Source organism: Chelonoidis abingdonii, chromosome 1 (assembly GCF_003597395.2).
Source record: "Chelonoidis abingdonii isolate Lonesome George chromosome 1, CheloAbing_2.0, whole genome shotgun sequence".
NCBI lineage: Eukaryota > Metazoa > Chordata > Testudines > Testudinidae > Chelonoidis > Chelonoidis abingdonii.
Genome location: NC_133769.1, coordinates 220,434,213 through 220,460,290, shown reverse-complemented (window position 1 = coordinate 220,460,290; position 26,078 = coordinate 220,434,213). Strand labels below are relative to the sequence as shown.

Genomic DNA, 26,078 nt, shown 5'->3' with positions numbered 1-26,078 from the left:
AGCTGTCTAAGATACCTCTGTTCCATGATTCATATCTGCAAGAACTGTATATGCTTGTCACATAGAGAGAGCAAACATTTCTTTTGTGATTCACACAGAAGAAAATTATGAAAATGTTTCTTCATCTTATATGCAGTATTTTTAAATTACTGCAGCTAGTTCTTTGTACCTACAGACACTTTCATTCTGAGTTAAAGATAAAAAAAAAATAAAAGAGCTAAAGGCTTGAGTTGATGAAAATCTGTCTGAAGTCCAGCTATGGGTTTTGGACTTGCCTACTAAATAAGGAATTCCAGAATGTTATGGCTAAATGGTAACTTACATCAGTATACGAAAAAGTTTCATATTAATACTTTTAGGTATTCTCACATGCCAGGATTAAATTTGTTCAGTGTAACTGGAAACTACCGTGTATGATGATGCTCATAAAATAGAAGTAGATAATTCTTTTGAACACAGAATTAAATGAAATGCAAACTAATGACATGTTATATAGGGATCAAAATGTAAGAAAGCCTACTATAAATGTAGGCATGCCTGCTTAAGGACTGAGAAAAGTTTAGATTTTTAATCAGATCTGCCCCATCAGTACCCAATTTATTATTCTTTACTTATGGATTCCAAACACAGCCTAAAACAAAGTCTCGCTCATATAATTTTTGCTTCAAACATTTATCAGACTGCCCCTTGCCTGTTTGCACAAAGACATCCCAAAGCGTAATCATGTGTGTATATGCATCTATTATTTTAAATTTAAGATTGCTATCAGATTTGCATTTTAAACCTTCACAACTGAAGTTATAGCTGAGGGAGTATTATCCTATGAGTTTGCTTCATATTGTCATTATTGCTATGGTTATATCTGAAACTAAATCACACACAAATTTCCTCAGGGACATTTACACTCTCTGTGGTTGTAAGCTGTTTACTATTGCTGGTGCTATTATTATCTAGTTCTAGAAGTATTTATAATTGCTTTAGTTTTTTCCTTTTCTATGTTTTATGAGATATATGTAGGCAACAAATTCTGAACTGACGACATCCTAAAGCTAAATTAAATTAAGCAGAGTTAAACTGAAGAGAAAACCTTGGGTAAAATCGTTGGGGCTGGTGGATCATATCCAAAATCTGATTCTCTGAGCTAAGGGCAGTTTCCATGTGTTTGTGTGTGTAGGAGAATCCATTTTCTCTTTCCGACATCCCTTAAAAACTCACAAATTTATAAAGCTGATTATGGAGCCACTAGGGTGGCAGCTATCAGACTGTAAAGTATTGCTAGACTAAAATCCATGCTCACCTAAAGCAAAACTGACATCTTTTTCCTCTGTAGCATTTTTTCATTTAGAATATTGTATCGGCCGTTTTATTGACCCTCCTGATATTTATTAATTCCAACTGTTCAGGCCACCACAGCTAAAATATGAGTATGACAAAATGGTCATATCATCCAGCACTCTGTGGCTTCCAAAATATTTATTTTGATATGTTCTATAAAACATGGTGCCTCCTTTGTAAAAAAAGTTATATCTGTGTCCCATCTAGATGTACTTTACTGTGTGATTGGTCTGAATTTTTTCTCTGAAACATGATATCCTGATGTTCAACATCAATGACTTTTGTATGAAGTTCTCTGTTCACAAATCAAAACTCAGTTGTTTTCTAGCTGCTGCTAAACCTGAAAGTTTAAACCAATATGCGAAAATCCATTTGTTGGGTTTTATATTATTAATATTCATATAGTATCTTCAAGAAATAAATTTCTCATCACTGTCTCCAATAGCAAAGTTTCTAGATTGAGAATATAGTTGACAATTTTGTTGATGATCCATGAAGCAAAGTAGAATACATCTTTGCTCTGATACTGCTATATTAACTCTGCAGTAGTGACTGGAGAAAAAATGGTGTTGAAAACAGAAATAGTAATGAATGTGACCACTGAGATGCAAAAGGAGCAGATACAGGTGAGTAAAAAGACACCTTTTTTTAAACAGTCACTTTTTTCTACCAGAACTCTAAGGTAATGTAATTGTAAACCAGCTTGCTATGCCTTTAATAGAGGCCTAACAGAACATACGATGAAATTATTATGTTTCTTGATTCAGTTGAATTTTCCTTATTCCTCACAAGGTGTTTAATTATGTACATTGATTTTTACATATTTGCCCATTATTTAAATGAACATAAAATGTGAAATTTGGAAAGCAATGTACATTCCAATTTAACTAATTTATTGATCATAAACTGCTTATTTAATGCACTGATCCAAATGTCATTCATATACAGCCTACTCCAGCAACTTCGTAACAAAATTACTGGGATCTGAATCCTTCTCTAGTAACTTATTCCTGCACCCAAAATCAGAGCAAAAGGATTGCCTTTGCAGCACACATAGAAGGTTAACAAATCTGGGCTCTGTTGGACCAGAGAGGGAGAGAATTCTGCATGCAAAGTAGGAGGTCATTAGATAGCAAGGTTTCATGTCTTAATTTGCTCAGTAGACTGTCCACATCATCTGGTGATTGAGAAATGTTTGGGGTGGGAGGAAGTGCATGAAGAGTACTACTTCCTAATAATCCTTTGCTGAGCTGTACTGTGTCTCATTCTTCCAAGCACGGGAATTTCCATGAAAAATTACAAATAATCACAATGCTTACTTCATCAAAACTACTCTGAGGAAATAATTCACTCAGGAATATTACAGTGGAAGTATTCCTCATGGTTAGTTTTAAAAAAAATATTTAATCTTGGGTTTCTAATATACATTTTCTCTGACGAATACTTGAAATTCAAAGCAAATATGTAGCGTGTAGAAAGTTCCTAAGGCTGAATATTACATTTTCTTCTAAAATTCAACTATTTATCAGAAAAGAGCAGTAAACACAGTGAATGTAGGTAACTTGACTGTCTCCATCCCAATGCTTAAAATCATTAAAATAAAAAGGCAGCCATACTGACATTTATGCAATTCTCAAATTATTCAACACATCTTTTTTCTCATTTTAGACTCTACAGTATGCCTAACTATAATATATATATATAAATAGACAGACTATTGGCTGAAGGGTCTCAAGATGAAGAGGTCACAGAAGCGACATACTATACTCTCTCTCAATAATCAGCATGAAGAGGAATCAAAGACAGATAGTTACCTGATGAACAATCAAAGTGTTACCACTGAAAGCAATCTACTAGAGAGGAAAAGGTATTAAATAATTTTTCTTGGTGACTCAGTAGTGAAGACCAAGTCCCAAGGCCACTTGTTATCCAAATAAAGAAAACTGGGTGTTATCCTGCTAGGACAAGAGATGTGACAAGAAAGGCAGGGAATACCCTGAAAATGTTGGGGAATTTGCACTAACTGTTATCCACACGAGAACCAACAACACAAGTGAAAAGAGATTTGATAGACTCAGGGATAGAACAAGGAGTAATGGTCTCGAGTTGCAGTGGGGAAAGTTTAGGATGGATATTAGGAAAAACTTTTTCACTAGGAGGGTGGTGAAGCACTGGAATGGGTTACCTAGGGAGGTGGTGGAATGTCCTTCCTTAGAGGTTTTTAAGGTCAGGCTTAAGAAAGCCCTGGCTGGGATGATTTAGTTGGGAATTGGTCCTGCTTTGAGCAGGGGCTTGGACTAGATGACCTCCTGAGGTCCCCTCCAACCTTGATATTCTATGATTCTATGATGCTTTAAGGAAACGGGGAAAGAAGAAACACAGGAGTCACTTGGTGGTAGCTGCAATGATCAAGAAAGAAAATCAAATCAGAAAAACAAGTCTCTGCCAGAAAGAATCTCTATCTGCAGAATCAGAACCTTTCCAGCTATAGTGTCAGAATATTCTCGCACTGCATATAAAATTATATTCCTATACCTTCTGTGAGTGTTGTATTTATTTCTTCATTGCAATAGATACTACAATACTCAAGACTAATAATGTCTGTACTTAATGGTACAAATGATGATACAAATACAACTTTTAAATTCATGAGGGAACAATTAAGCTTGTGAAAAAGACCATCTTGAATGAAAGTTCTTAACATATTATAACTGGGTTTGACTATTGGGTCATGTATATATGGGCCATTACCTTTTTACAGAACTCTGTAGTTTTATCCATATTAAAATAGATAGGACTTTTTCCATAAAGGAGTCACCATTATTGGTGGTGGAAAAATACAAAACTTTCTGATCATTAAGGAGATAATGAGATGGTAGGTATGCTGAGCCCAGAAATAATGCTGACCCTATTATAAGGATGGAGAACACATGAAATGTTCACCAAATAGAATAGAGGACTAAAGATTGCTAGTTCATGGAACTAGTGGCATAGCAGACAGAAGATTGAACCAAAGACTAGACAGTGGCTTTGAAAAATGAAAATATATTGCTGTCTTGGAGAAACTGCCAATCATCTGGTGAACATGAGGATTATGTCTGGCCTACATGAGAAGAATATGTAAAACCTCTCCTTCCCCACTACTGTAAGGTCTCACTGAATAATTTTCACAAACTGTCTCCTGTTTGTTTATCAAATCAAAATTAAGAGTATAACTGATCACCAAAAAAAACCCAAAACAACCAACAACAACAAAAAAACCCACCCCATCCCCTGACAGTAAGATCTTTCTTTTTTTCTTCCTAATGTGTCTAATCATTTCAAGTTCAAAGCATTACAGTGGAACTCAAACATAATTCCTATTTCTGAATCCTGCTCATTAAACACAAAGATGATTGATACGATAGTGGACTGAACTATACAATAACTTTGCAGCTATCAAGAGGAGCTGTAAAATGTTATTTTAAGTACATGACAGTGCAGTTTTATGGTAGATCTGGCATATCTTGTATAAAATAGGGCCACATTTTACATGTGTAAATCTACTTCTACTTCAACAAGAATATATTGGACATTGTAATTTTTTGCTTTTGGTGATATGCAACAGTCAATCATTTTATACTACATGTTAAACAACTGAAGTAAAATCCAAAATACAAGCAAAAAAAAAAAATCACATACAACTGATAATGAGCAACAGTTTAAACTCTATAACAGAAAGTAAAACGGTTAAAAGATTTCCTAATTTGAACTCCAAGACTATATGGTAACAGTCTCATAGTGCAATATCAAAGATTCATTTTTTACATTATTGTGCTAAATTAATTATTCACTTATTGCTCCCTGAACCTTCACCTGAACCAAAGCAGGACTGGATTTAATTGGGTTAAAATTTTCATACTTTCCCTTTAATTACATTAAAAATTCCTCATCCTCTTTCCTCTTCTGCTATTTTGCACTCACATTTGCTACTGGTTTCTAAATAAAGATGTACGAAGCAGAAATAATACAGCTTGATTTTTACAAGCTAGAATGAACTTAAAAAATATGTTTACCAGCTTATTAGTAAATTGAGCAAACAAGACATGAAAGACATGGACGATATAAATATATGCAAGAATAGTAACTATGTCACCAGAAGGACACATTTTAAGTATCAACTGCACAAATTCCCTCATTGCATGTAAAGTTTAGTAATATAGTATGTTTTCCATGGAAATTCATAAGTGTTCATCAGTGGTGGAGCATTTTGATTAAGATTGCCTTTTGTGCATGTGTGCGCGTGTGGTGGTGGTGGTGGTTGGGAGGAGAGAGTAGACTTCCATGGAAATCAGTTGGAAAATTATTTAGCTTTTATAACTTTAACACTTTTTGATTTATTGGAAAATGAGTTGGGAAATACACAGAACAAATTTAAATAACAAATGTAAACAACAGTACCAGTAATCAGTGATAAGAATAAAAGATAATCTGCTGCATGGGCTCAGCCTCTCCTTCCCAGGTCTAGCAGGGAGAACACTGAGCCAGATGAACATCTGGTGTAAATCAGCATTGTTTCATTAAGTCAAAAGAGATATGGTGATTTACACCAGCTGCCAATCACTGTGAGGGGCGATGCACCAGCAAAAAGGAAATGCTCCGTGACAGTTACCAGTCCTTTTCCATTATCTGTTATCAAGCTGCGATGAAATACCATCGTGTGAATCACCTCCTTTGTTACTGGTTAGTGGCTACAATAAAAAGACCTCATGAAATGAGTGAGAAGGTTAATATAAGCAAACATAGTGGGAATCTTTAGAAATTCTACTCAGGAACTAAAATATCCTACATAAGGAGAAAAATAAACTCTATTTTATACAAAACTGAGATGATATTTTAGGGTAACGCACCCGGCCTTTTGTCACTGGATCAACCCCTGTTTAAGTTACAAAAAGAAATGAGTTTGATGGACAAAGCTTAAGTGGACATGTCTCATACATCATCAAACTAATACACACTTTGGCATAATACCGTGCTACTTAAAGGCTGAAGACTGAAATAGCAGGGCCATTACAGATCAGGACTACGGAGCAGTGAAGTACTATGCAGCTGAGTAGGTAAGCTTCTATTCTGCCTGTCAGGGCTGTCAAACCCTACTTTAATAAGCAATGCATTTACATTATTTTAAAGAATGAAAATTCTGAATTGAGCAAATAGCTTGTTAACTCCACAAATATCCCTTTAAAGTAGCACTATCAGTGTTGGATTCTGACTTTCTCAAGCAATAAAAAAGTTTGCATAGAATAGAGATAGAATGCACATACTGATCTATTCTACCAGTGAGTGACGCCAGAGTAGTTCCAGTGAAGAGTCTACTATTGACCATATCGTTGGATCAAACTTCAGAACATAAAGTTAGCCTTTTGCTTCTGCCATCTCAGCAGTGATTAAGTCGTAGACTGAAGGTGTTTAAGGCCAGCTGCTTCCCCACTTAGCCTGACTTCTCCTGCTAGCCACTCTCCAGGGTTGGTTCTGGAGTCTGGCCAGCCCTCCTGCCACCTATGATGTGCGATCAGGAACCTGAATCAAAGAGCTTTCTTGGCCAGCTGCTTCTCTATGAGATCAGATTGGCCATCTGCCAAGTGAGTGGGTATGGGTTTGGGTGTTTCTAGATACATGCCACATATGTGAAGATATCTGTCTGATAAACTACAAATCCCTTGACTATCTTGCCTGCTCTATACCCACTGAATCATCTTTAATAATTCTAGTGGTACAAACCATGTAGCTGCAAAGGTACAGTTTTGTTTTCAAATCAGCTTGTCACTAAAAGTGTCTCCTCCTTTGTCCCCGAATAACATTAGTCTGAACTGCAGAACAGGCAATATTCAATGATAATTCCAATCATGGGTTTCAGGACCAAAATTTCACATTCTTGCAAAGCTAAACAAGAGGTTTTAAACACTGGAAAGCATGATTCCCAGCTTTGTATTGGGACAAATTACACGATTCAACCTCTGGAATAATCTGAGATACTGCATCAAAGTTATCATATTTTTACACATGCAAAAAGCTATTTTAGTTCCTTTTAGAGGTTTTAAAAATGCATTAGTTATATTTTTCCCTCCCTCAAGAGTTCTGTATAGCTAGATTTCTGGTATTAGCTTTTCAGGCAGAGGAATAGGAAAAAAGCTGTACTTGTGTGTTTTAAAAAGAAAACATTTAAAAAGAAAATCGCAAAAATGTTTAAAAGTAATTTTTATGTTAAACATATGACACATATAGAATATATAGAAGTGTGGTATATAGGCTTACTCAAACTCAAATAGATGATTTAATAGCTTACTCATGGTTTCACTGCTTGTAGGTAACAAGAGCCATCCCACTCACTACATAACATATAATATTTTATTGCTATAACTCTCCACCTCTCTATTTATAAGTGTCTGAGAGATAGTGCCTATTTTACCAGTGATTTTACCAGGACACTGACTTCTTCCTTTACGTTCTGTTAGTATAATTTAAATCAGATCGAACTATTCATCCTTTCAGAAGGCTGAAAAAGGTGAAAGAATCATTTATTTCTTTTTTAATTTGAAAGTGGTAAACTCTTAGGGTATGTCCACACTGCAACAAAACACCCGCAGCTGGCCTGTGTTGGTTGACTCAAGCTTATGGGGTAGGACTGCAGGGCTATACAACTGCAGTGTAGATATCCAAGTTTGGGATGGAGTCCAGGCTCTGGGATCCTACCCTCTCATGGAGTCCCAGAGCCTGGGCCCCAGGCTGAGCCCAGATTTCTACACTGCAATTTTCTAGCCCCACAGTCTGAGTCCCAGGAGCCCAAATCAGCTGACCGGCCAGCAGCAGAAGTTTTATTGCAGTGTAGATATATCCAGTTTCTTTGTGTGCTAAAACTGAGAAGTTAAACAACAATTACATGTGTGATCAAAAATTAAGATAGCAAACAAGTTATAGAAATTAGCCTACAATTTCTCAGAGAGGGAGTATGGAAAGACTGAAGAAACCTACAACTAACAAAAGCATGAAGTTAGATGATGATGTACTGGAGTCAGAGATAGAGAAGATACACCACTGGGAGAGTGGAAGATCTAGGAGAATACTAACAGGAAGGAGTACACTGAGTACAGTGTACTCAGCACAGAGTTAATTTATATGGAAAGTTGTATATGGACCCTCTCAAGGAGTCATAACTATGCTCCTGAGAATCCAGCTGGTGTTATTTCCCTCAGGAAGACAAAGTTTATTGATTTACTACAATTCAAATAAGAAAAAAGTGTGACTGGGAAATAATTTGGAATATCTCCTTGGTAAGTATTTCATAGCTAAGGGAAGAAGAGGCACCGCATGAGCATGAGCAGACAGACATGATTAACTGTGAAGTCAATTGTACAAAGAAAGGATAAGTCAAAGATTAATATAAAAAAGAAATCACAACTACTAAAACTACGGCGTATACACTGGACCATCTGACTTCTGGGTCTACATTAGCTGCTTTAGGGAAGGTATGTTCCAGATTTAAGGGCTAAATCCTTCTCCCCATTACATGCCTGTAAAAGGTCCCTTAAAACTGTGTAACTGACATTGTTTCAATGTGCACAGTGTAAAACCACATGGCAAAAATATGTGAAGACGAAAAAAGTATAGCTCCTTAGTTTTTCCCTGTGCCCCACAATGAGGGCCAGAAGAAGAGCTGGACCAATGGGTGATGCCTAGATAGATCTCGTGGTCATTCTTTGATGAATGTAGGTGGGTCATAATATCTACCAGTAGTCCTTGCAGTACCTCAGAAACAGTTATGGAGCAGCTTGCCTATCAGTTAAATCTGTGGTTTAAGGTGTGTGAGTGTATTCTTTGTATCTCCCCTGCATTACTTGAGCTATGAGAAGGTTACTCACCTTGTGCAGTAACTGAGGTTCTTCAAGATGTGTGTCCCTGTGGGTGCTCCATGTCAGGTGTCGGTGCATCCCAGAGCCATTGATTGAAGATTTATGATAACAGTGTCCACGCAGTTTGCGAGTGCGCAGTAGTTGTCTCGTGGTGTCACTGATAGACGGGAAGAGGGTGGGTAGTGGAGCACCCACAGGGACATACATCTTGAAGAACCTCAGTTACTTGACAAGGTGAGTAACTTTCTCTTCTTCAAGTTCTGCCCCATGGGTGATCCACTTCAGATGACTCTAGAGCAGTACTCCTAGGAAGGTAGGAGGGACTTCGGGTTCATATGAGTCATAGAGGTAAGTATGGTTAGGCCAACTATGGCATCAGCCCTGTTCTGAGTGATTGCACAGTGCTCAGTAAATGTGTTGACAGAGGCCTAAGTGGCTGCCCTACAAATCTCTAACATTGGAATATTGTTTAGGAACACTATTGAGGTTGAAACTAATCATGTAGAATGCACTCTGGTGCGTGCAGGACAGTCCATGTTCTGAATATGATGGCACTGTTGCATGCATGTGGAGATCCTGAGTAGATATTGTGCAGTCTTTCGAATGTTCGGTAGTAGAAACAAAGAGTTTAAGGGATTTCCGGAAAAGTTTGGTCAAGGTAAAACGCATGCCTAACGTCCAATGTATGTAAGACTGCTTCTGTTGGAGTCCGTGAGGCTTGGGATAGAATGTGGGCAGATGGATTAGCTGGCTCATGTGAAAGGCTGATGTTACCTTCAGTAAGAATTTTGGGTGCAGATACAGCATGAATATTGTGTAGGGAGCGTTGGCCATGAGTGCCCCTATCTCACTCATCCATCTGGCGGAACTAACAGTGATCAGAAATTCCACTTTCATGGATAAATATAGCAGGGAGAAGGTGGCTAAGGGTTCAAATGGTGGTCTGGTGAGGCATTTCAACCCCAGATTGAGGTCCCAGGCCAGGGTAGGTTGGTGAACTTCTGGGTAGATGTTCTGGAGAACTGTGAGGAAGTGTTTCATAATTGGATGTGCGAAGATTTAGGACCTGTCAATCTCATGATGGAATGCAGTAATGGCCACAAGATGAACTTCGATCAAACTCGTTGCTAAACTCGAGCATTTCAGCTCCAGTAGGTAATCCAGCACTAAAGGTAGTGGTGTTGTGGGGACTGTCACGTGTTTTCCTTGACACCAGGTGGAGAATGTCTTCCATTTTTGAAGGCAGGGGCAGCTCCAGGCCCCAGCATGCCAAGCGCGTGCTTGGGGCGGCATGCCACGGTGGCGCTCTGCTGGTCCCGCGGCTTCGGTGGACCCTCCGCAGGCACACCTTTGGGAGGTCTACTGGAGCCGCCTGCCACCCTCCTGGAGACCGGCAGAGTGCCCCCCGCAGCATGCCGCTGTGCTTGGGGCGGTGAAATGTCTAGGGCCGCCCCTGTTTGAAGGTATTATGCATGGTCACCTTCCTGCTGTTTAGTAATAGGTGTTTAACTTGTTCCGAGCAGCCTAGTTTGCCATGATGAAACTATGCAGGAGCCACGCCTGTAGGTGAAGTTTCTCAGGATTCGGGTGAAGAGTGTGCTGAGATAGTAGGTCCAGATGACAAGGGGCGTATATTGTCATGCACATAAGGTAGGGGTACCATGCTTATGTGGGCCATACTGGGACTATGAGATAACTTTGGCCCTGTCTGTTCGTATCTTGTGTATCATGCGTAATATCAGTGGAATTGGAGGGAAAGAGTACATGAATTGTGCATCCTATGTGATGAAAAAGATGTCCCCCGGTGACTAGGGTCCCATTCCTGCTCTCAGCAGAACATTGCGCATCTGTGGATTGTCGGAGACATGAACAAGTCAATGAGGAGACAGCCCCACTGGTGGAATATGGATAGCAGGACTGCCCCATTCATTTCCCATTTGTGGTCTCGAGAGAAGTACCTGCTTAGTACGTCTGTGTTCTGAAAGCCAGGAAAGTAGAAGGCCAAAATCTTTATGTTGTGGTGTATGCGCTAGTTTCACAGTTTCATGGCTTCGGTGCATCAGCTAGTGTGATTGAGTGTCTCCCTGGGGGTTGATATAAAACATGCAGGCAATGTTGTCAGTCATGGATACGAATGGATTCGTTCTTTAAATGAACTAGGAAGTGTCTGCAGGCATTGCGGACTGCATGTAGCTCTAGTAGACTGACGTGCAGCTGAGCGTCTGCAAGAAACCATTTATCTTGAACTGTGTGCTGATGCATGTGGGCAACCTAGTAGCGAAGCGTCTGTCATGATTTCTATTAATGGGGGCTCCTGTTGGAACAGGATGCCCATGCATACATTTTATGGTCTTGTCCACCAGTGCAGAGTGTCCAGGACATGAGGTGGTACTGTAAATCATTTGTGCAGGCAGTGCTTGCTGAGTATGTAAACCGAATTCAACCAGCCCTGTAGGCAGTGCATATGTTGTCTTGCATGCAGTACCATGAACGTTGTGGCTGCCATGTGTTCTAGTAGGTGCAGGAGAATACGAGCTGGTATTTGGGTGCTGACTCTCACCTCTGAGATAAGATTTGTCAGCTTTGTGAATCTGTTCTGGGGCAGGGATGCCTTGGCTTCTATGGCGTTGAGGTGTGCCCCAATGAAGTCCGGTTGTAGGGCAGGGATTTGAGTGGATTTTTGTTCATTTATATGTAATCCTAGATCCCTGAATAGTTTCATCATCATCTGGACTGTGTGTTGAGTAGGGCCTTTGAGAAGGCAATTGTCCAGGTAAGGGAAAAATCATTATTCCCTGTTTGCATAGATGTGCTGCTACTACCATTAGGGTTTGGAGAAAACTCTTGGTTCCATGGATAGGCTGAATGGTAGTACTCTGTACTGGAAGTGTTCATGTCGTACTGTGAATCTCAGGAATTTCCTATGAGCGGGATATATGGTAATATGAAAATAAGCATCTTGGAGGTTGAGGGCTGAAAACCAGACCCCCTTTTGCAACACTGGAAGTATCATAAGTGTCACCATATTAAACTTCTGAGCGTGTACGAACTTGTTGAGTTTCCTAAGATACAAGATAGGTCTCTATCCTCAGTTCTTCTTCTGGGTCAAGGAGTAGTGGGAGTAGAAACCCTTCCCCCTGTATTGCAAAGGTACTCATTCCACAGCACCTAGTTGTAGAAGATGATCAACTTCTTGTTGCAATAGGTGTTCATGAGAAAGGTCCCTGAAGAGTGACAGGGAGGGCGATAGGGTAGGTTGTTGGAAGGTAAAGGAGATGATATATCACGACTGTATGATCTCTAACACCCTCTGTTCCGGGGTTATTGATGCCCAGATGTGGTAGAACGGGCAAAGGCAGTGACCAAAGCATGGGGACGAATTGAGGGAAAGCGGTACCTGGTGAGAGACAGCGTCCAGACACTCGACCAAAACTTCAAAACTGTGGCTTTGGAGGAGCCAATTGAGAAGTCCACCGTTGAGATTGAGGTGCTCTCCGTCGCTGTGATCGTTGGCATTGTTGTTAGTTCTTGTATTGCTGCTGTTGTTGGAAGAGGAATCTCTGGCTCTCTGATAAGATTGGTATCATCTTCTCTTCGCCAGTGGAGTATAGATCCCCTAAGTGCAAAGGGTGGCTCAAGAATCCTTCATGGAATGGAGCATCTCATCCATCTTGGTCGAGAACAATTTCTCTTGGTCAAAGGGTATATCTTTGACCTTGGTTTGGAGTTCTCTGGGAATGCCTGAGGATTGCAAACAGGATGCCTGGTGCATCGCTATGGCCATGGCCATGGTTCTGGCTGCTGTGTCAGCTACATCCAAGGATGCTTGGAAGGCTGTGAGAGTGACAAATTGGTCCTCATTTAGAATGACCTTGAATTGTCCTTGTTTCTCCTCTCGAAGCTCCTCAGTGTAAGAGCTCAATTTCTCATAGTTACCATAATCATTTTTTGCTAATAGGGCAGAATAATTGGTGACTCTGAATTGTAATGTTGCTGAAGAGTAAACTCTTTGCCTGAAGAGGTCGAGCCTTTTGTGTTCCTTATCTTGTGGGGTCAATCAAAACTGTTGTTGCTTGCCATGCTTATTAGCAGCATCGAACATCAAGGAGTTGGGAGGTGGGTGGGAGAAGAGGAACCTTCGGCAGAGACATAGTTCTTCCCATCCACCCTTTTGCAAGTCAGTGGAATCAAATCCGGGGTCTGCCAAACTGTCTCTGCTGGTTCCAGAATCATATTGTTGATGGGCAAAGTGATCTTGGAAGCAGAGGAAGGTGGTAGAATTTGTACCAGTTTGTGCTGATTTGTCTGAACTTCCTCCAATGGGGTATCCTGGCTTTGAGTGACCCACTTAAACAGTTCCTGGAACTGTTTGAAGTCATCTGTGGAGGTAGGCGGGGGTGGCATGATTGCTTCATATGGAGAGGAGGAAAAATCGTGAGCAGGATATAGCTTCTATACGTGCCTGTTTCAGTGTCATCCTCAGTGTCCTGAGCCTCCATTGGCTGCGGGTTGGGGATAAGGAATTAGACCTCAGCTCATGTCTATGAGCCATGGTTGGCCTGGAGTTGGGGCCTCTGTGAGCTGCACAGGGTTCCCAATGTGCCCATTGCATTGGGAAAGCTATCAGTGGGTATATCCACAGCAGTCCTTACCACAGTTGAGCTGTCTGGTTGTAATAGTATTTGGGCCCCATTTGGCTTCAAGGTAGTCTTTGTTCGGTCAGCGATGATGATCGGTGTGGTGAGAAGGTTCCTGGTCCTTGTACCATCATCTTCACTAGATGACTGTAAGACCGCCTGAGAAATATGGGGATCCCTACATTGGGAACATTTGGGAGAGTCCTTGGTACCGAGCAAGGGGGACTCCAGTGCCGAAGAGATTACCAAGTCTCTCTGTTGCAGAACATTCTGTGGAGTTTCTGTTGTCTGTACCATCGGTGCCAATGGGGTTGCTCTTGATGGTGCAGATGTCAGTGCTGACAGGTGTTGTGGTGGATTAGCCAGCGTGGTTGGTGCTAATTTTGCTTTCTCTGCTGGTGCCAACTGTGATGTCGGTGCCGGAGGTGGAGGCATGTTGCCATAGGTGCTGGAACTAGGGGCATGGGGTGCAGCACCCCATGGCTTGAAGCAGTTTCCATTATATACAGGGTTTACAGTTTGTTTCAGTGGCTCTCAGTACCCCCCTAAACAAATTGTTCCAGCACCCCTGCATGTTGCCTGAGAAAACGCTCAGTAATGAGTCTCTCGTGAGTGAGGTCGGTGCCATGGAGGAGGCATGTCTCCATCTGTGCCTCGACTCCATCTCCTTCAGTTGGGACTCGGTGGTGCCAGAGGTACCTGGAGTGTCATAAGTGCTCACCCGAGTGTATTTTGGCATCATGGGTAGCGACCTGGCAGGAGACTGCCATTGTTTCTGCGGGGCTCTCTCTGGAAACGTCTTGCCCTCTTCCTTGGTCTTTTAGAGGAAGGCATGTCTCCTGTCCAGGGTCGCCCAGGGGGGCAAATGGGGTAATTTGCCCCATGCCCCACAGGGCCCCATCAAGCTGCTCCAGGTTTTTGGCAGCACTTTAGAGGCAGGTCCTTCAGTGCAGCGGAAGACTCGGAGTGAGTGAAGAACCCGCCACTGAAGTGCTGCCAATCAGCGGCACTTAGGCTGCTTCATTCTTCAGCGGCAATTCGGTGGCGGGTCCTTCCCTCTGAGAGGGACCCGCCCCTGAATTGCTGTAGAAGACCCAGCCCTGCCCCAGGCCCCCTGAATCCTCTGAGCGGCCCTGCTCCTGTCTGTGAGTAGGGATGCCTGGCAAGATGGTCCGTGGGTCCATTTTTGGTTGGAGAAATTACTCCATCAAGTTCATTTTTAGTCTGAGATCCCAGTCATGCCTGGCTCTCACCTTCAGATTGTTACAGTGGGTGCATTTTTGTGGAATATGCGCCTTACCGAGATATCGTACACGCAAGGAGTGCCCATCAGAAACAAACATTTTAACAGTTAACTGTCCCCGGTGTGGGGAGGGTAAACCAGAGAAAAATAAAGTGGGTTTTTTTGGTAATAAAAACTAACACTAACAACAACTTTCTATATGACTAACTAACTATTTAAACGCTAGACACAGCACAAATGGTACTGTGAGATGCCTACTGCACATGCGTGACCCACGTAGACACCGCTACCATAAATCTCTGATCGACAGCGCCAGGACACACCAACCCCTGAAGTGGCGCACCCGCAGGGACAGCACTCGAAGAAGAATAAAAGATTTAACCCTAAATGACCACGTGAAAGTATTTGGTGCAGTATGCTCACCCCTTTCATTGATAACTTTAACAAACAGATATAAGGAGAAATTAATGTGAAAATGTGTATTATTATTACCACTAAGAAAATTAAATTTAAAAACAGCAAATCATTAATTAAATATGGAAAGCAAATTAATACTTTAGAACTACACCTGAAGTTTTCCAATATGCATATACTGCCCATATGGCTGTTTTTCCTTCTGCCTTTGGATATGAAAAACCCTCATTTATGGCATAGTAAACAGTTAAAGAAAAGGGTAACATGATTTTAACCTTACCACCTCAATATGTCCTTTCCACATGTGGACTTCCTCTTCTTACGTTCTTTTTCTCTTTATATTCTGTTCTTAGAATTTTAGACATTTTTCTCTGCACGTATTTCATATGTACATGCAGATACATTTCAGAAGGCTTCTTCCTTTGTACAGTTTTTATTCGCTATTTATATTTCTTATGTTTGGTAATCACTTTTTTGCTTAGTAAAAGCTAAAGTAAGAGATTTATATAAAAACCTAAAACATTTTTAAAGTGTCACTGTGGGTACGTCTACACTGCACGATTATTTCGAATTAGCTTAAACCGATATTACAAAACAGATCTAATAAAATCGGTTTAGCGCGTCCACAGTGGGATCCCGAAATCGATTGTTTGCGTCCATGGTCCAAAGCTACCATCGATTTCAGGAGCGGTGCACTGTGGGTAGCTGTTCCTCAGCTATCCCATAGTTCCCACTTCCGTGTTGAGAGCACAGTGCCTGATGGGGCAGAAAACACTGCCCCGGGTGGTGCTGGGTACAGCCTCACCCCTCCCTTTGTGAAGGCAGCAGACAACCCTTTGGCGCCTTTTTCGCGGAGTGCATTGAGCAAACGCCATAGCACAGCAATCTTTCCCTTTTTTTTTCACGTGGTGGGGGGGGGAAATAAACTGAGGAGCTGTTCCCTGAACCACGCCAGACACTGTGTTTGAACCTACAGACATTGGGAGCTCAGCCAATAATGCAAATAATTTTCAGAGACTGCTGTGGACTGTGGGATAGCTGGAGTCCTCAGTACCCCCTCCCTCCCTTCATGAGCGTCCATTTGAGTCTCTGGCTTCCCGTTACGCTTGTCACGCAGCGCTGTGTATCCTGCAGTTTTTTATTCAAACGCTTTGGCATTTCGTGTTCTGTAACGGAGCTGGATACAACAGATTTGTCTCCCCATACAGCGATCAGACCTAGTATCTCCCGTACGGTCCATGCTGGAGCTCTTTTTGGATTTGAGACTGCATCGCCAGCCGTGCTGATCAGAGCTCCACGCTGGACAAGCAGGAAATGTAATTCAAAAGTTCGCGGGGCTTTTCCTGTTTACCTGCCCGCTGCATCCGAGTTCAGATTGCTGTCCAGAGCGGTCAGTGCTGCACTCTGGGATGCCGCCCGGAGGCCAATAACGTCGATTTCCGTCCACATGAACCCTAATCCGAGTTATCACTATCGAATTTAGCGCTACTCCTCTCGTTTGGGAGGAGTTCCGAAATCGATTTAAGGAGCCGTTTAACTCGATATTAATGAAGACGTCGTGTGAACGGATACAGCGTTAAATCGGTATATCGGCCATTAAACCGATTTAAAGTCGCAGTGTAGACCTGGCCTGTGTCTTAACTGTCTCAGGCCTCTCTCAATCACCAGACTTTTCTGGTATATTATATGAACCCATTTTTTCTGGAAATGATGCTTCCTATTAGTGGCAGCCTTCAATCCCACAGCTGCCTCCATGCAGGAAGGCCCGGCACATACGCTAAGCCTTTTTGATTTTGCCATCAGGGCTCATTGATCTGCCCAAGCAGATCAATTGCAGGGTCAGGGACTTAGACAAGAGGCCTGGCAAAACAGCAGTCTTCTTACATGTTTCTTTTCCCCACCTCTGAACTAATGTAAACCTTTAAAGCCTGTATTAGCCATAGGAAAAATGAGATTACTTGTAAATTATACAGTATAAAACAAGATGTGATCTCTGGAGTACTTAAGGGTTTCATAGTAACTTTTTTGGTTGACATGAAGAACAGGAAGATCATCAGCATAACAAGAAAAAGGCCGATGATGGAAAAAGGGGGTTAGATGAAGTGTAGTTTAGAAAGATTTCACATAGCAACCTGAAGATGTCATTTTTTCCCCTTGATAGCCCATCATACAGCCAGGTATTCAGCAGGCAGGGAGGAAAATCCGTTTGCTACTTTAGAATCCAAGGCACCTTTCGTAGCCTAGAATCCAGAAATATGAGTTCTCAACTCATTAGGGAAGCAAGCAAGGTGAGCGTTAACTGTTGGCTCTGTTTGTCCTATCCATGTGGGACTGACCACATAAAAAGGTGAAAGAAATCCTAACAGAATGCAGCAGCTGGTAAAAGGCCATTATATTGCAATTTTCCTGAGGCTGACAGTAGGCCAAGAAACCACAAAACGGCATAGAGTAGGAAAAGCTGTTGTAACAGGTTGTACATTGTTGGTGATTATATTTTCAGTAGCAATGAAAGCTGTACTGAAATAAGGTAAAGGAGGCGCTGGCAGGAATAAGGCCCAAGGGAGACGAAATATTAAAAATTTTACAGTACTTCAGGAACTTTAGTGGTGGCTGGTTGCTACAGACTAATCAACTGTACAAAAATGAAGTTTTAACTATCAATTTCAAAGGGCTTGGAGTGACCTAACACTAAGAACTCTGGAATGTTACCACTGAGTATTTAGTATTAAGTGTTGCCTGATTTATGGACTCATCAAATGCTGTGACATTTCAAATGTGAAACTGATGAATTAAAACAGCTAAATATCAAGAAGGAAATTGATAAAACACAAAACCAGTAATGTATGGAGGAAATTCAGATAGCAAAGGATGCTCTCATGTGTGGTCTGAGTATTCTATGTTGAAGATGGAAAGAAAAATACATAAACATTAAGAAAAGGGCCAGGTATGATGCTTATCCTTCTGTTACACCTTTATGGCAACTCTTGTAACAATTAAAGATAAGCAAGTAAGTAATAATTCAATGGATGGCTAAATAAGCATTGTTTAAAGGTTGAAAAGGCTAAGAATAACAGGCAGTTTTGCTATGACAAATATGAAATGTTAAATGAGGGGAATGAAGGAGAAATGGAACGAGAAACATTGAAATCATGGGGGGTAGTCTTAAAGCTGGAGCAGGGAGCAGATGGAACAGGGAAGTCACTAGGACTAACAAATACCTCAGATATTCAATTGCTATGTCAGCTATAGGGTGCTCCTGTACAACATGCCACAGAATGGAAGCTTTCATTATAGAAGTTATGTTACCAGCCCCTATGGTTGTGAAGATAACCTTCCCTGGGTGAACCAAATGGAAACATATGAAGTATGTTTTTCCTGAGTCTGCAAATAGCCTGAAACAATAGCTGTAATGGGGCGCTGACTCTGAAAACTAAGGACAAAATAAAATGTTTATTTTGCTATTGATCATTTTAGCATTAACATTCAGCTAGTGTGTACATCTACTGCTGTCGGAAGTAGTGGCAGATATGATGATTGAGAGGTGCTGTGGGCTCTTGACTGCCACAAAGAATTGCTGTGGTGAGATATTAGGAATTAAAGCTTCTCCAACCAAAATGTCAAGTCACCTCAAGGGTAAGTGAAAATGAGATGTATCCCTTTCCCCAGTGCCTCAGCTGTGACAGGGGTGCCAAAACCCCAAACTCTCTCTCGCAGACTCGTGTCAAAACTTCTAGCTTTCCTCATTCAATTTAATTATTCATTGCCAATATAAATGTCTGCAGCAAATTTAAAATTTGGGGCAGCAGCAAACAAATTTAATACAAAAATAAATAATACTAGGGAATATTCTAGTTCTGATTGTTATTCATTTTTACATTTAATTCAATAAAACCTCAAATTTGAAGCTGCCACAGAAATTATATTTTGCTACAAAATTCAGGTCTGGAGTGCCATAGCAATCAAGTGGCCATACTGAAAAATTTAGGTTCTGTCTGTTGTAGAGGGCATTCATTATTGTAACAGATGGTGCAGTGTAACTTGGATCACTGTAACCCAAATACAGACACTTAAGTTTTAGTCATTTGCAACACAGGAACTTCATCCTATATACTGCAGCATTTATTGTTCCAGGCTGTAGTGAAGAAACAGCTCACAGCTCATGATAGCAACATGGAAAAACTAGAGCACAAAGGAGTAATTTATTCTCCCTTATTTTTGTTGTGTAGTGGGATAACCCAAGGCATGAAAAAGTGAACTCCTCCTGGGTTTTTAAAGTTTCCTCTTAGTTTGTTATTCTGTGACTATTTTTAATATTAATTTCTCCCTTGTTGTCCTTCAGCAACAGATTCTGCCAAACAATGTTACTAAAGGTGTTCACGGGATAATGGACAATTGATAGTTTTAGAAAGATCAGTTAAAGAAAAAGGACAATGATGCTAAAGCTGCAAATTTCTCAGTTGAACCATACGTTGCTGCTTGCAACACCAAATCATTCATCAAAATTCTGACTGGTTTGTGGTAGTGCAAAACCTCCCTTTCTCACTGTTGATGGAGAAATGAACCTATATAAAGGAATCAGGTATGAACCATGTGGTCCACAGCTTTACTAGACTTTTCAGGTGACTGCTGCAATGACATGAAAGGCACTCTGCTTTATCGCATCTCAAAAACTATCTGCTGTTGTTTGTTTTTTTTAAGGAAGTTCTCCAGAGCACCAGCACGTTTGCATGATATTTTATTGCATATTTCACTACTTTTGTCCTTCCCACTGAAACAACACAAGAATTGTATCAGGACAGATTAAAGAAATAATTAACTATCACACGTATATAAGACTACTAAATAGCCATCATTAATAGTATTTATACTTACTTGATATAGTAGGGCACTTTGTTTGGTGAGATTGCCCTCTCCCAGGGACCCTGGACAGAAGCTGTTAACAAATATAAATAAATAAATATATAAATAAAATAAGAGAGACATGGAGGTACAGTTCAAAGCAAACAGAAAAGACAACATTAATCTCTGGAATTACAATTTTACACTTGGCCACGCTGATACGGGTCTGTTTGCTCAGTTACCCATGAAGGCAGGAAGGATTAACCTGCTGTTTTGAAATTTCTGTCCTAATCTGAGTGAAATTGAACTCATTCAGCTGCAAAGATAAATGCAAAAACCTCTTCGACTACTAAACTTAAAGAAAAGATAAGGAACTGAACAAGCAGCCTATCTGTCTTTCTGGTGAGTTCTTTTACGGGGCACCTCTTGGTAATGCTTTCTGTTGTTTTTTCTTCAATTTCATCTCTTATTTGATCAACTGTTCTCATCCTTCTAGGAACAAAATTACACCCTGGTTTACATTTTATGTCAAGTAAAGACATATAGCAGCCCAGTATGATGATGTTCTCCTGTTTATTTCATTTTTATTTCCTACATTATTAAATGTTCATTGTTTTATTGTCTTTCAAAAATGGCAAGCAGTGCAGAAGATGTTGGCATGATCACATCAAGAAGTGTTAAACCCATCAGAAAATGGCACTACATAATAGCAGTTTTCTCAGTCTAGACTCTCACAGCAGTAAGTATCAACATCAACTTACACTATAGTGAAAATATGTTGTAAATAATGTTTTCTATGAAAGAGGAATATGGGTAGGACATTTTCATATGATAGAAATTCTTGCTTGCTGATGGTCTGAGCCATATTCTGAAAGCTCTTCTTTAATACTTAGAGTTTACAATCTATTCAAGTTCACCATCAGAAGCAAGCTCCCCTCAAACCAGGATCTACCAGCTCAAAGTTATACCAGACCCTGTCATAATAATAGATGCAAAACCTGCAGACATATCTCCACTGCTATAAAGATCAATACCCTCATAACACACCTTTCAAGATCCCTGGGTACTATACAAGCCTATCACAACATGTGGTGTACCTCATTCAGTGCACTAAATTCTCCAACAACAACTATGGGTGAAAACAGACAATCACAATGTCCCAAAGGAACGCACACAGAAAAATCATCAAAGACAAAAACACCATATCACTGCAGGTGAACACTTTTCACAAAGTGATCTCTCTATATCTGACACTTCAGTCCTCATCCTCAAAGGAAAACTGCCCAACACCTTCTAGAGATAACTCTGGGAGCTAAAATTCATAACTTCACTAGACTCTAAAAATCACAGTTTTAATAAAGAATATCTAAGGCTTATTACAATAATGTGTAACCCACTAACCCTTCCTACTCCTCCTTCCCCCATTTCAGTGCTATGACTGCAGAGGTGTGACCAGGCCACTTCACTTTGACTCATCTCTTACAATAAGTGTTAACTATTTACACTAAACCATCTGTTCCAACTTGTATTTAGCCCTGACTCTCTCAAATTTTTGCCTACCCTGCATATTTTGCCTACCCTGCAATTAGACACCTGCAGCTGGCCCATACTAGCTGACTTGGGCTCACGGGGCTCAGGTTAAGGGACCACTAATTGAAATGTACATGTTCCAGCTTCAGCTGCAGCCTGAGCTCTGGAAATTCTCCCACCTCATAGGGTACTAAAGCCCAGGATTCCCCAAACCCAAACATTCACACTGCAGTTAAATACTCCTTAGCCCAAGCCCCATTAGCTCGAGTCAGCTGGCATGGGCCAGCTGTGGGTTTTTAATTGTGTGTAGACATAGCCAATGTACCTTTCTCAGACCTGAAGAAAAGCTCCGTGTAGCTCAAAATCTTGTCTGTGTCACCAACAGAAGTTGGTCTTGTAAAAGATATTACCTCACAAAAAGTCCATCAGCTGAATAAAGAAAATACATCACCTACTTTAAATACATCTCACTGAACCTCAGAAATTCAAGTAAAAAGATAACATGAGCAAAGGAGATGGAGAGAAGATGTGAAACACATTTTTAAATCGTTTATAGGAACTATTGGATCATTGTTTGTGGGATTGCCAATAAATAAATACATTCTGAAGAGGGATTTGAAGGTGGTCAGGGAAGTTGGATGGCAAACAATATCAGGGAGAAAATAATCAGTTGTAAGGGCAGCATGGGAGATACATGGAGGCACTTAAGAGAGTCTAAAAAGGAGTGTAACATGCAATCAAAATGAGATATGGGCTGGATCAAACACAAAGAATTTAAGATACTTTTCGATGAAAATGAGAAGCCAGTAAAGGAACTCAAAGAAGGTGATGATGGAGCTGGAGTAGCAAGGAAGAGGAGTCTGGCAGCGACATTGTAGATGGACTGGAGGGTGACAGAAGAGCAGGGTAATGGAAAAGTACAGCTTCATCAAAACACTCCTTTTGGGGGCCAACAGCCATATCATCTGCAGCAAAATTATGGGCACCTTATACGTATGAAGAAAGGGTTCTGGGCATGGCTACTTACTCTATATACTGAAACAGTTTGGCCAATTACACATAGAAACACACTTTATATAAATGCTCATCCAGTGCTGGGAGTGGATGGAGTACTGCAAATGAGAAACTGAGCTGAACACTGAATGGTGAGGTTAAAAAGAGATACTGAACAGCTGTTTTATTTCCCTGAGTACTCTCCATTCTGCAAACTGAAGGCCAGATTCTTGCCATTCTCACTCACATGGAGTTGAGCTTTGCTGCAAGAGCAGTCCAATTGATTTCAAGAGCACAAATCATGGAATAAGGTACTATTCAGTGTGAGTAAGGGATGCAAACTCTGATCCTCAGATGGGTTCTGCAGAACATAGCATGTGGTCATTGAATCATAGAATATCAGGGTTGGAAGGGACCTCAGGAGGTCATCTAGTCCAACCCCCTGCTCAAAGCAGGACAAATCCCCAATCAAATCATCCCAGCCAGGGATTTGTCAGGTCTGACCTTAAAAACCTCTGAGGAAGGAGATTCCACCACCTCCCTAGGTAACCCATTCCAGTGCTTTACCACCCTCCTAGCGAAGAAGTTTTTCTAATATCCAACCGAAACCTCCCCCACTGCAACTTGAGACCATTACTCCTTGTTCTGTCATCTGCTACCACTGAGAACAGTCTAGATACATCCTCTTTGGAACCCCCTTTCAGGTAGTTGAAAGCTGCTATCAAATCCCCCTCATTCTTCTCTTCTGCAGACTAAATAATCTCAGTTCCCTCAGCCTTTCCTCATAAGTGTTCTCCAGCCCCCTAATCATTATTGTTGCCCTCCGCTGGAATCTTTCCAAGTTTTCCACATCCTTCTTGTAGTGTGGGGCCCAAAACTGGACACGGTACTCCAGATGAGGCTTCACAAATGCCGAATAGAGGGCAATGATTACGTCCCTCGATCTGCTGGCAATGCTCCTACTTATAGCCCAAAATGCCATTAGCCTTCTTGGCAATAAGGTCACACTGTCGACTCATATCCAGCTTCTCATCCACTGTAACCCCAGGTCCTTTTCTGCAGAACTGCTACTTACCCACTCAGTCCCTAGTCTGTAGCAGTGCATGGGATTTTTCCATACTAAGTGCAGAACTCTGCACTTGTCCTTGTTGAACCTCATCAGATTTCTTTTGGCTCAATCCTCCAGTTTGTCTAGGTTCCTCTGTATTCTATCACTACCCTTCTGCATATCTACCACTTCTCCCAGTTTAGTGTCATCTGCAAATTTGCTGAGGGTGCAATCAACGCCATCCACCAGATCATTAATGAAGATATAGAATAAAATTGGCCCCAGGACCGACCCCTGGAGAACTCTGCTTGAAATCGGCTGCCAACTAGACATGGAGCCATTGATCACTACTCATTGAGCCCGATGATTTAGCCAGCTTTCTAACCACCTTATAGGCCAGGAATAGGCAACCTATCGCACACGCGCCGAAGGTGGCACGCTAGCTGATTTTCAGTGGCACTCACACTGCCCAGGTCCTGGCCACTGATCTGGGGGGCTCTGCATTTTATTTAATTTTAAATGAAGCTTCTTAAACATTTTAAAAACCTTATTTACTTTACATACAACAATAGTTTAGTTATTTATTATAAATGTATAAAAAGAGACCTTCTAAAAACGTTAAAATGTATTACCGGCATACGAAACCTTAAATCAGAGAGAATAAATGAAGACTTGGCACACAACTTCTGAAAGCTTGCCAACCCCTGTTATAGGCCATTCATCCAGCACATACTTCTTTAACTTGCTGGCAAGAATACTGTGGGAGACCATAACAAAACCTTTGCTAAAGTCAAGGAATAACATGTCCACTGCTTTCCCCTCATCCACAGAGCCAGTTATCTCATCACAGAAGGCAATTAGGGTAGTCAGACATGACTTGCCCTTGGTGAATTCACGTTGATTGTTCTTGATCACCTTCCTCTCCTTCAAGTGCTTCAAAATTGATTCCTTGAGGACCTGCTCCATGATTTTTCCAGGGACTGAAGTGAGGCTGACTGGCCCGTAGTTCCCTGGATCCTCCTTCTCCCTCACCCCTTTTTTTTTAAAAAAGATGGGCACTACATTAGCCTTTTTCCAGTCATCCAGGACCTCCTGCAATCACCACAAATTTTCAAAGGTAATGGCCAATGGCTCTTCAATCACATCCACCAACTGCTTTAGCACCCTCAGATGCAGAGCTTCCATGGACTTGTGCTCATCCAGCTTTTCTAAATAGTCCTCAAACACTTCTTTCTCCACAAAGGGCTGGTCACCTACTGCCCATACTGTGATGCCCAGTGCAGTAGTCTGGGAGTTGACCTTGTTCATGAAGACTGAGGCAAAAGAAGCATTTACTACATTAGCTTTTTCGACATCCTCTGTCACTAGGTTGTCTCCCTCATTCAGTAAGGGGCCCACACTTTCCCTGACTTTCTTGTTGCTAACATACCTGTAGAAACCCTTCTTGTTTCTCTTAAAATCCCTTGCTAGCTTCAACTCCAAGTGTGATTTGGCCTTCCTGATTTCACTCCTGCATGCCTGAGCAATATTTTTACACTCTCTGGTCATATGTCCAATCTTCCACGTCTTGTCAGCTTCTTTTTTGTGTTTAAGATCAGCAAGGATTTCACTGTTAAGCCAAGCTGGTCACCTGCCATATTTACTATTCTTTCTACATCTTGGGATGGTTTGTTCCTGCAACATCAATAAGGATTCTTTAAAATACACCCAGCTCTCCTGGACTCCTTTCCCCCTCATGTTATTCTCCCAGGGGATTCCCTGAGGGAGTCAAAGTCTGCTTTTCTGAAGTCCAGGGTCTGTATTCCGCTGCTCTCCTTGTGTCAGGATCCTGAACTCGACCATCTCATGGTCACTGCCTCCCAGGCTCCCAGCCCCTTTTGCCTCCCCTACCAATTCTTCCCTGTTTGTGAGCAGCAGATCAAGAAGAGCTCTGCCTCTAGTTAGTTCCTCCAGCACTTGCAACAGGTCATCTATTTGAAAACTATATCATAATACATATATGCAAAGGGACAGAATAAAGATTGTGCATATATTTTATGCATATAAATACACACACAGAGTAAAGCATTGTAATATATTTCTTAGATTGTAAACTCTTTGGGGACAGGGACAGTCTTTTTGTTCAGTATTTGTACAGTGCCAAGCAGGAG

General features: G+C 41.1%; 1 protein-coding gene across 9 annotated transcripts in view; it reads right to left on the bottom strand.

The window, feature by feature from the left end:
- LOC116825693 (dystrophin) overlaps nucleotides 1–26,078 on the bottom strand; it is a 1,328,444-nt gene that overhangs the window by 135,508 nt on the left and 1,166,858 nt on the right. For all 9 annotated transcript variants that reach the window (XM_075059803.1, XM_075059815.1, XM_075059808.1 and 6 more), the window contains one exon: nucleotides 20,391–20,451. In XM_075059803.1, the coding sequence (XP_074915904.1) occupies nucleotides 20,391–20,451 (61 nt within the window). The remainder of the gene's footprint in view (nucleotides 1–20,390; nucleotides 20,452–26,078) is intronic.